Source organism: Micromys minutus (genome assembly GCF_963924665.1).
Source record: "Micromys minutus genome assembly, chromosome: 18".
Lineage (NCBI taxonomy): Eukaryota > Metazoa > Chordata > Mammalia > Rodentia > Muridae > Micromys > Micromys minutus.
In genome coordinates, this window is record NC_137953.1 from 28,359,092 (window position 1) to 28,371,416 (window position 12,325).

Sequence of the window (12,325 nt, forward strand, 5' to 3'; positions counted from 1 at the left end):
ACAAATGCTATCCCGAGATGACAGTAGAGACAGCTGCTGCCAGCCTGTCTATAGAAACCTAGCATGGGGAGTCAGGGGCAGGAAGCATGAGGCAGTCTGTGCCTTCTGTCTAGCCCTACCCTGCTCCACTGAGAGTTCGTTTGTCTTCCTGACACTGCTGATCATATGGCAGTGGAAGGGTGCTGTGTCCCTGTACTTTAGCCATATTATACAAATTGCCAGGTGAGCTGCTTAAGGAACACCCCATGAGTAAGAAAAACCAAAGTGTGCCTCTACAGACCACTCTGACTTGGGTTCTATCTGAGAAGCTGCAACCAGCATTTTACTTCCTCATTTTGTTGGCATTACAAATGAACAAGCCAGAGAATTGCCTGAGAGATGATATTATATGCACATTTTATTTCTTTTTAGATTACCCATTACAGTGGCTTACTGTGGTCCAAACCATTTCTGAATTACACGTTTTGTGTGTATAAGGAAGTTCTTCTTGTAAAGCTCAGCACCATCTAGTGACTAGAAGGACTCTCTCTGGTACAGGCTGATAATGTTCCCTTTGCCTTCATAATCTCTGGATGAGATCCTGGCAGAGCTGGGGAGCATCCCACTTCATAAGGCCAGTCTATCTCCGGAGTCTTTTCTGTGTAGGGTGTTTACCATCGGAAAGTTATGTTGCTGTCAGAGAGGAAGAAATAATGAAAACAGCTGTTATACTTTTACTGAGTGTGAAGTGCTCAGCAGCAAGTCACAGTCACTACACACCAGCCAGCAACTGAGAGCCCCCGTGTTTATTTGGGACCAGCAGTTGATGCAGTCTCTCTGATGCCCTTGTTTTAGTCTCTCCTGACTTGTGCCAAGTACATTATTTCATTTCCAAGATGACACATCTTTGGTGGATGTTCTAATTAGGGTTTCCTCGAAGAGTCATTTAATCTACAAAGAAGGTTGAGGCCTGGGGGGTGTTTGTTCAGAATGTTCTGGTGTCGTACTAGTTACTAGAGTCTACATTCTTGGGGGAAGGTGGTGAGGGTGCTTTATACCCAAGATGCTTCCAGTGGTTGTTTTGTTCTAGAAAAAGGAACATTTGGAAGCTCCCAGAAGTCTGCCTCCAACTTGCAACTTGAGGCAATGTACAAGTCAAACATAGGTGACAGAATATCTTAAAAGAAAATAGAATCTTAGACTCTTGCTTTATAAACTGAATGTTGCACATGCTTGGTGCTCTGTCAAACAAGATTGCCATTCAGTTTGTGTGGCAGCAGCAATGCATCAGAGTTAAGCATCAGAGAGCTGTAGTATGTTAAAGAAGATACTTACTCCCCTTCTTCAGAGAGATACTAGAACTTTTCCTGAATTAATCTGACTTCTATTACTCTCAGCTTATTAGGAGGAAGGTTTTGTTGTGGCTCCCTCCCAGTTCCAGAATCTCAGTCTGTGGCTGACAGGCCGCATTGCCTTCCAGCCTGCTATAGCAGAGCCCCGTGCTGGGCACAAGTAACTGCTCTGGGTGTCCAAGTTAGGAAGCCAGGAAAGGACAGGGTCTCTTCATCGCTTCAAGGTATGTCGCCAGGGACCTAACTTCCTTCTGCTAGATGCCCCCCCACAAAGTCTCAGCACCTTCTCAGTGCACCACAGGCTGAGTATAAGACATCAACACACAAACCTTTAGAAAAACTTCGAGATCCAAATTATTGCAAGCCTGAATTAGAAATTTTAATATAAATGTATATACCTGCATGTGTGCATGCGTGCATGCACACACATACACACACGCATAGACACACACACACACACACTAATAAAAGAGAAAAAAATAAATTCAGGATGGATAGCTTTAGAAACCAACACTTAAAACATTTCAGAAAGTACACCACACTTAATGAGGAATGATTTGGAATGCTTAGAAGATGGTTTGTAGGAAGACCCTGTGATTGGAAGCCAAGTACAAGAACAAAGAAAAACTAAAGATGGCCCAAACTGTTTTGCTGGCCTCCAAACACTTCACCCCTTTGATGGACAAATTGTTGTGATCGTTTCTTTAACCTTACTCTGTGTAACATCACATCTCCAAGGAGCTGCCCATCCACGTGGAAGCTCAAATTCAGATTGTTTGGTGGAGACTTAAGACCTTCTGCTGGGATTTTTGCTATGACCTTGTTTTTCTAACCTTTCCTCCTTCCCAGCTTCATGATTTCTGTCTCCAGTGTTATCTGTTACATTGGTGCACCATTTGCACCCATGGTCTGTTTGGCTTGCCAATGGTTGTTTATGTAGACAAGACATTCTGCCCTCTGAACCATGGTTCTGTAGACTCCCCTCCAACAAGCACATTCTGCACAGAAAAGCAAAGATACATTGAGATTACAGCAGACTTAGATAAGTGTTAAGGGTTCTGTTTAAAAATCATGTCCCCTTGGAAAGTGCCTTCCTTGTGTCCAGACAACCACTGAGTTTATTGACTGCAGCCTCAGCTGCAGGCACAACTGGGGACATAAAAAGGGGAGGAAATGCGAATTACTGATCTGTTCTCATTTGCTCTGCCAAAACCTTGACACTGGGTTTGATGGAGCCTTTCAGAGACTCTTTGTCTCTTAGTTCCTAATTCAGCTTTCAAGTGCTTACAGTGGCAGAGACCCAAGGAAGGAAGATTTCTAAATAGACTTCCCTGGAATTCTTGGCATAGGAAAAGCGATAGGGTGAATGTGAGATTCTTAACTTGGACATAATGAATAAAGCTGGCTCTGCTACCCAACTGTATAGTCTGACAGTCAAAAGCAATGCCATCTGATTGTTTGTACCACCCATGTCCTGGGCCACCGTGTCTCCCCCTTCCACCATCACCTGTTAATGCCCACTGGAGTCCATAGCTCAAATCCACCATTGTAAACACGTTACAAAGGTGCTTGAAACTGTGTCAGTTCTGGCATCTGGGTAGGAGTAACTGCCCAGTGCAGGAAGAGACTTCTGATCATGTGATGGTATGGGCGGGGTTTTAATGAATAGAAATTAGTGTGAAGTGCTCTAACCTTCCTTCTTCGTGAAAACAATACTCAGTGACTCCCCTGCCTCATGTAATATTATATAATCTTTTTTTTCATATATTCAGGAAGTGATCCCTCCTCATAGGGAGCTTGAGAATATGCTTGTTGTAAGGAGTGCATTCATTACTGGCCTGTGCTAGAGAAGCCATTGTGGGATGTTGCTGTGGGTGGGGCTCTGCCCCTCTGAGGAGAAAACCCCTCGTGAATGTGCTGCTTGTTGACTCTGAAGCACTGAGAGTTTCTGATGAAGAGTCTAGAAAAGCTATAATCAGTTCATTATACATTCAAAACGGAGACGTGCCCTCCAGAACATGAAGCCGGACTCAGAAGTGTTCAGTGAACAAGAACAATACTCCATAGATTTTCAGATTGATGGAGCTTTTCAATGTAAACTAATTTGTTCCAGTATTGAAGTGAGCATAATTAACAGAGGCTCTTTTTCTTAGCCGATTAACCAGTGCAAACCATGCCCGCATTGTAACTGTAAGCAGTGAAAGCCAATATTTATGAGGGGGTTGTGCAAGAGCTTGTGTGACAGATGGGCATTTTATCACTGTTGATGTTTGGAATTTCTTGAAAAGCAATGTAATATCTTGTTTTTATGAATGAATGAACAAATTATTGTGTTTTGTGGACTGAGTTTTCCTATTCTAAATTAATCTTTTTCTTTCTTTACCCTCTGTTACTTTATGTTAGGGAGCCTCATATATTCTGATGTTAAAAAAAAAAAAAGCCTAAAACTAAAAACACAATTGTAATTGTGTTTTATTTCAGATACAGACCCACGTGTTTTAGAAAAGCAAGAACTGCAGCAGCCGACCTACGTTGCCCTCAGTTACATTAACAGGTAAGCTGCCCCAGAAGACAGCTGCTGTTTGCTGCCGCTTCGCCGGCCACATGCATCTTTTTTACCAGAGTAAATGCTTTCAGTTTAAAAGCATGCAGTGTCTCTGTGGAGATTTCTTACTTATTTATTTACTTTTCATTGTTGTTGAGGGATATGGATTGTAGTCCACTATGCATAAGTCTGAAAACATGGCTGATTTATAAGCTCATTTTGGAAGCATTTTGTATGCAGAGTTAGAATATGCTATTTTGACTTCATAGGGCAGTGTGAGAGATTAGTGGATTTATGTTTGAGCGAACCTTTTAAATCTTGGAGTGAGAAAGGTACTTTTTATGAATTTGAAACATAGTTGGAGTATCAGAATATATTGGAATCTAACAAGCTGAGATCATTTAGTTGCAGAAACTCATTCTGTGGCAGCTTGTCTTTTGTAGAAACACTGTCAGCAGCTGCCCCACATGTGTAGAGTAGCATGAGTTTGCATGTACACTGATTCTAAGCCCAACTTTAGAGAACCGTTTTGAGTTTGAGTATCAAACCTAAAAGAAGATTTAAGTGTTTCAGCCAACTAAAATGATTAAGGAGACAGTAACTCGGGGGTAAGAACTTGAAGTCACCTTTGGGTTAAGAAAACATACACTGTCTAAGCAGCGTGGAGAGTGAGAGTAAAATTAGTTTTTAATGAGAATGTGTACTTGACGCCCATAAGTCAGTGGGTAGATTTCTATCGACTGTCCCTTTCCCATAAGGCAATAACCAGCGTCTCTTGGTGCCAGCGTTTGGACCTGGGCCTGAGGAGGAAATCTGTCAGTGAATTATCTGCACGAAACATAGTTAATTCCTGTCCAGACACAGCTTGAGTAACTCACCTGCGCTCAGCTTCAAGTCCTTGTAATGAAGCAGTTCTCAAAGGGTTGTATCAATGAAAGCATCTGAGTTCATGTCGCTTTTGGATTTCCTGCTCATCAGGCTTTCTAGGAAGTAGCATAAACTGTCTCTAGCCTTTCACCACCTATATTCTGACATGTTGCTAGAATACATTCAGATTATATTCAGTTACATGAACGTGTCTGAGTTTTTTCAAAGATCCTGTACTATTTCTCTTACTTACCAAGAGAGCTGAAGACCTTCAGTTATGTGTTCACAGAGCTGCAGTAGATTAGCCTCTGATGTTGGCAGATCTGGTCTAAAGGAATAGACATCATCGGCGGACTGCTAAGCTTACTAGTGAGCTCTCTAGCAAGAAAGTATGTGTAAGCTTGTCAGTTATCAACTCTGAACAAAAGACCCTTTTGTGGGGGTGTGCTGTGTTGGGACTTAGTACTCTTCACACTCTAGATATTTGTTTGTGTGGAGTAGATAAAAAAAAAAAAGTGCTGTGGGGGCAAGAGGTTCAAATGATTGAGAGCTACAACTCTGTCCATAATGCAAAGAACACACACACACACACAAAGGGGAGGGGATAATACCCTGGAGTACTCAGGCTCAAACCTACTCAGGAGGCTCCAGAACCCAACCATTGTACAGCCAGATTTGTTGGGATGTCAGAGAATTAAGTACTCAGTGAAGACAAGAGAAGAATCTTGAGGAATGATGTTGCAAATACAGACTTGGATATGTGGTCAGAAGGGGCAAAGATATAAAAGCAGTTACTATACCCAATATAACTGCATGTCAGCAGTCTGCTCGGAGACAACAATGGTGGACTAGATGCTAGAACCTGTGAGAGGGCCGTTCGTGAGTTCCTTTGTAAGGTAGATCACAAAGCTGGAGCTGGGTAGATGAAAGAAGTAAATCCCAACAGAACAGCTGTCAGCTACAATGGGATGGACACCTGAGCCTTGCAAACAACAGGAAAGCAGAGGGGTGAGCTGCTGGGCAGAACAGGTGAATACCCACCCCCAATACCTTGTGGAAGAGTGTGTATTGCCCCCTGGATAGTTCTGCAGGTTATTGTCCAAGAAATTTAGGTAACTGCCTTAGGGAGACAAGTTAACGTTTTGGCTTTTTTGAGACAGGGTCTCATTATGTGGCCCTGGCTGTCTTGGAACTCACTCAGTAAATCAGGCTGGCCTTGAATTGACAGAGATCTGCCTGCCTCTGCCTCAGCCTCAGCCTCAGCCTCTGCCTCTGCCTCTGCCTCTGCCTCTGCCTCTGCCTCTGCCTCGGCCTCTGCCTCTGCCTCTGCCTCTGCCTCTGCCTCTGCCTCTGCTGCTGTACCCAGCAAAACTATCAATCACCATCGATGGAGAGATGAAGATATTTCAAGACAAATCAAAATTTACACAATATCTGACCACAAACCCAGCACTACAACGAATTATAGGTGGAAAACCCAATAGAATGAGGGAAAATACAGCCTAGTAAAAACAAGAAAACTCCTAAACAAGAAAACTAAAAGAACAAAAAAACATAGACACAACTCAACCCACAAAAGCAATAATGGCAGGAAACAGAAACAACTATTCCTTGATATCTATTAACATAAATGGTCTCAACTCCCCAATAAAGAGACATAGACTATCAGACTGGATACATAAACAAAATCCAGCCTTTTGCTGCATACAGGAAACTCATCTCAGAGACAGAGACAGACACTATCTCAGAATAAAAGGGTGGGAAAAAAACTTCCAAGCAAACAGCTCCAAGAAGCAAGCTGGAGTGGCTATTCTAATATCGAATAAAGTAAACTTCCAACCAAAAGTTATCAAAAAAGATAAGGAAGGACACTTTTTACTCATTACCGGAGAAATCTGTCAGGAGGAACTCTCAATCCTTAACATATGCTTCAAACAAAAAAGCACCCACATTCATAAAAGAAACCTTACTAAACCTCAAAAAATACATTTCACCCCACACAATAATAGTGGGAGACTTTAATACCCCACTCTCACCAATGGACAGATCAGGGAAACAGAAACTGAACAAGGACACTGCAAAACTAGCAGAGACTTTGAACCAACTAGAATTAATAGATATATACAGAACATACTATCCTAAAGTAAAAGAATACACCTTCTTCTCACCACCCCATGGCACCTTCTCAAAAATTGACCACATAATTGGACACAGAACGAGCCTCCATTGATATAAGAAGATTGAAATACTCCCATGCATCCTCTCAGATCACCATGGTCTACGGCTGGTCTTTAACAACAACAAAGACAACAAAAATCCCACATACACATGGAAACTAAACAACGCTCTGTTAAAGGATAGCAGGGTCAAAGAAGAAATAAAGAAAGAAATTAAAGATTTTCTAGAATTCAACGAAAACGAAAACACAACATACCCAAACCTATGGGATGCCATGAAAGCAGTATTGAGAGGAAAACTCATAGCCCTAAGTGCTTCCAAAAAGAAACTGGAGAGAGCTTACATCAGCAACCTGACAGCACAGCTAAAAGCCCTAGAACACAAGGAAGCAGATAAACCCAAAAAGAGTAGACGGCAAGAAATAATCAAAATTAGGGCAGAAATAGACCAAATAGAAACAAAAAGAACCATTGAAAAAATCAACAAAACAAAGAGTTGGTTCTTTGAGAAAATCAACAAGATTGATAAACCCCTAGCCAGACTAACTAGAGGGCAAAGAGAGAGTATCCAAATTAACAAAATCAGAAAGGAAAGTGGCAACATAACAACTGAAACTGAGGAAATTCAAGAAATCATCAGATCCTACTACAAAAACTTATACTCCACAAAATTGGAAAATCTGGAGGAAATGGACGAATTCCTAGACAGATACAAGATCCCAAAGTTAAACCAGGACCAAGTAAACCATCTAAATAACCCTATAACACCTAAAGAAATAGAAGAAGTCATCAAAAGCCTCCCAACCAAAAAAAGCCCAGGTCCAGACGGGTTCAATGCAGAATTTTATCAGACATTTATTGGGGATATAACACCAATACTCGCCAAACTATTCCAAAAGATAGAATCAGATGGAATATTACCCAACTCATTTTTTGAGGCTACAATAACCCTCGTACCTAAACCACACAAAGACCCTACAAGGAAAGAGAACTTCAGACCAATCTCACTTATGAGCATTGATGCAAAAATACTCAACAAAATCCTTGCAAACCGAATCCAAGAACACATCAAAACGATCATTCATCATGACCAAGTAGACTTCATCCCTGGGATGCAGGGATGGTTTAACATAAGGAAATCCATCAACGTAATCCACCATATAAACAAACTCAAAGACCAAAATCACATGGTCATCTCACTAGACGCTGAGAAAGCATTCGACAAAATCCAACACCCCTTCATGTTAAAAGTCCTGGAAAGAACAGGAATCCAAGGTCCATACTTAAACATAATAAAAGCAATATACAGCAAACCAACAGCCAATATCAAACTTAATGGCGAGAAACTTGAAGCAATCCCACTAAAATCAGGGACTCGACAAGGCTGCCCACTCTCCCCCTACCTATTCAACATAGTACTGGAAGTCCTGGCTGGAGCAATTAGACAGCAAAAAGAGATCAAGGGGATACAAATCGGAAAGGAAGAGATAAAAACATCACTCTTTGCCGATGACATGATAGTGTACTTGAGTGACCCAAAAATTCCACCAGAGAACTCCTACAGCTGATAAACAAGTTCAGCAAAGCTGGATACAAAATTAACTCAAACAAATCAGTAGCCTTCCTATACTCAAAGGACAAACATGTGGAGAAAGAAATTAGGGAAAAGGTACCCTTCACAATCGTCACAAAAACTATGAAATACCTTGGTGTGACTCTAACTAAGCAAGTGAAGGACCTGTATGACAAGAACTTCAAACCTCTAAAGAAAGAAATTGAGGAGGATCTCAGAAAATGGAAAGATCTCCCATGCTCATGGATTGGAAAAATCAACATCTTAAAAATGTCCATCCTACCAAAAGCAATCTACAGATTCAACGCAATCCCCATCAAAATTCCAACCCAGTTCTTCATGGAATTGGAAAGATCAATGTGCAATTTCATATGGAATAACAAAAGACCTAGAATAGCGAAATCCATCCTCAACAACAAAAAAACATCTGCGGGAATCACTATCCCTGACCTCAAGCTATATTACAAGGCAATTGTGCTGAAAACTGCATGGTACTGGTACAGAAATAGGCATGTAGATCAATGGAATAGAATAGAAGATCCAGAAATGAGCCCTCATGTATATGGTCACCTGATTTTTGACAAAGGAGCAGTAAACATTCAATGGAAAAAGGACAGCCTATTCAACAAATGGTGCTGGTCCAACTGGCACACAGCATGCAAAAGAATGAAAATAGACCCTTTCTTATCTCCTTGTACAAAGCTCAAGTGTAAGTGGATCAAAGATCTCCACATTAAACCAGATACACTGAAACTATTAGATGAGAAAGTAGGGAAAACCTTAGAACACATAGTCACAGGAGAAAATTTCCTGAACAAAACACCAATGGCTCAAGCTCTAAGGTCAAAGATTAACAAATGGGACTTAATGAGATTGCAAAGTTTCTATAAGGCTAAGGACATCGTCAAGAAAACAAAACGGCAACCAACAGAATGGGAAAAGATCTTTACCAACACCACATCAGATAGAGGCCTAATATCCAAGGTGTACAAGGAACTCAAAAAGCTAGACACCAGAGAATCAAATAACCCTATTAAAAAATGGGGTACAGAGCTAAACAAATCTTTTTCAGTTGAGGAACTCCGAATGGCCGAGAAACATCTGAGGAAGTGCTCCACATCCTTAGCCATCAGGGAAATGCAAATCAAAACAACCCTGAGATTCCACCTCACACCAGTCAGATTGGCCAAGATCCAAAACTCAGATGACAGCAGATGCTGGCGAGGCTGTGGAGAAAGAGGAACACTTCTCCACTGTTGGTGGGGTTGCAAGCTAATACAACCACTCTGGAAATCTGTCTGGCGATACCTCAGAAAATTGGATATAGTACTACCTGAAGACCCAGCTATTCCACTTCTGGGCATATACCCCAGAGACACTTTAATACACAACAAAGATATATGCACCACAATGTTCATAGCGGCTCTATTTATAATAGCCAGAAGCTGGAAGGAACCCAGATGTCCTTCAGAAGATGAATGGATACAAAAATTGTGGTACATATACACAATGGAATACTACTCAGCCACCAGAAACAATGACTTAACCAAATTCTTAAGAAAATGGCTGCATCTAGAGAAGATCATCCTGAGTGAGATAACCCAGTCATAAAAGAACAGACATAATATGCAGTCACTGATAGTGGGATGCTAACCCCAGAGGCTTGCACTCCCCCAGAAACAACTCACAGACTGTATGAAGTCCAAGAAATAAAGAAAACAAAACAAAACAAAAAAAATATTTACAAAACAAGAAAACTTTAACTATTTCCATGTTATATTTTGTTTTACATGTACTTTAGCTCATTGTAACTATTAAGTTTTCAAGGCATACTCTCAAACCTTGAAAAAAATCAAGTACTGACTAAAAAATATATTCATATAGTTTTATGTAAAAATTATGTTAAAATCTGAAAAAAAAGTACTGACAAAAAATGTATAATTTTAAGCAAAAAATGTTTAAAATCTGTACATTTATCTTTGTTTTGTAAAATAAAGTTGTTTAAAAAAAAAAAAAGAAACAAATACTTCATTCTACAAGCAATTGTGCTCGAAGCCAACATCCAGGAAGAGCCTCAGAGGAGGTAGATAGAGTAAGTTAGTTGGTCTTTGGATACAGTTGGTGTTTCTACAAACTTGAACTGATCAAATATAAAATCTGTATTAGCTCAACATGATTGGCCAAAACCGGAACTAGCTGCGACAGCAAAGCCCGGCAGTCTCATAGTCCTGTTCATGTCCCGGCATCTAGTGTGGAGTCAGAAATCGCTAGATGCGGATTCCCCGAGATGGGAGAAGCAGATGCAGTAGAGGCCCTGACTGAGGTCTGAATGTTGCTGGGATGCGAGGCGGTCCTGAGGGCACCATAGCCATGTGTTCAAGGATTCGGAGTAAAAGTTCGCTAAGAGCTTGTTCTGGATAAAAATAAAATGAGTCCGGACTCTTTGTTTTGATTTCTCCTTCTACTCGGATATAAGCTGTTGATGAAAAGCCTTCTTCCTTTTCTCCACCTTTCTCTCAGCTGGACTAATGCTTTGCCATAGCCTTGTGGACCACACTGTAACTAGTGAAGCTTGCGCTGCCTTCTCTCATTTACACAAACAAGACTGAAGCATTTGATTTTTGAATCCAAGTGCACAGATTTCTTTTTCATGAACCACCTGTTTATGGCCTTCTGAGAGTAGGCAATTTACTGCAGTACAAACCGTGCTTTCCTAGTCTCTCCTTTGTCTACCAGATCTTCAGTCTCTGCTATGTGCCCCTGCCTCAGACTGAAGTTTGTAGCCTAATGCACACCATAAACATGTTACATGCTGTTAGGTCTCAAATGCCAGACATTGAGCTACCATTTTCTTAGCCCGTGTTTAATGGACATCCATTGAAACAAAGATGAGGTGGCTCCTTGCCAAATTCCCCTATAATGTCTCTCTCCCAACCTGGCCAGCTCTGTGCTCTGCAAGGGCCATGTATTCTTGAGGGACACTGGGAAGCTGAAAAGAGAGCCCTCTTGTGTTTTGCCTTGCTGCAACAGAATCTGTTTATATTGCTTGCAGAAAACACATTGTAGGGAAGGAGTCTGTAGCGCTGGGCAGATGGTGCACACGGCAGGCTGGGTCTCTAGCCTGCAGAGATGGCAGCTCCTTGTTGGGCCACCAGTACTCTCAACAGCATGCTTACAGTCACCTTGCTTCCAGACAGTTTACTTTTAGTCTCTTGTGTTTATTCATCAGTATTTCTGACTAATATTATGTATCTTTGAATCTAGTTCTAAACCGTGTAGCTTTTTTCCTTGTTTTTATTTTTTAATTTTCTTTGAGATTGAATTTTTTTCTTTTCAAAAACAATTCAGTGATGCTAAGAAGCATCTAGAGACAAGCACAGGTTTTTTTTTGCTTCCTTTGCCATTTCCAGGACTCTGTCCTAAACAATTTTCCCATTGATGTTCTTCCTGGTACACCACTGGTCTCAGAGTTCTAGTATCTCAGCCCTTCCTGCCTTGATGTGCGTGCACATTCAGGAAGGCTGCTGGGGAGCAGCTCTGAGTTTACCAGTTCTGTGCATCCTTTGTCCACATGAGCACCCCTTACTTTACTGTCTTCAATCTTCAGCCTCAGATGAAGCTCACATGGACCACTCTATCCTACAGCTACGGGGGCTTGCTTTATCATGTGGCATTATGATTTACCCGTGACAAACATAGGCTATTCGGCCTCAGCTGTACCTTCTGCATTGTCCCATTATCTTCTCCTTTCTATTGAAACTTACTCCAGTATGCTGAAATTCCAGTATGATGAAATTCCCAGATGAGTTCCCCATCCCCTCATCAGCATGTG

The 12,325-nt window shown here is 41.3% G+C and overlaps 1 protein-coding gene across 2 annotated transcripts in view; it reads left to right on the top strand.

Annotated features, from left to right (window-relative positions):
• The window catches only part of JAZF1 (JAZF zinc finger 1), a gene marked incomplete at its 5' end in the record, with an annotated part of 294,697 nt that overhangs the window by 164,815 nt on the left and 117,557 nt on the right, over window positions 1-12,325 (top strand). For both annotated transcript variants that reach the window (XM_080932108.1, XM_080932109.1), the window contains one exon: window positions 3,813-3,885. In XM_080932108.1, the coding sequence (XP_080788234.1) occupies window positions 3,813-3,885 (73 nt within the window). The remainder of the gene's footprint in view (window positions 1-3,812; window positions 3,886-12,325) is intronic.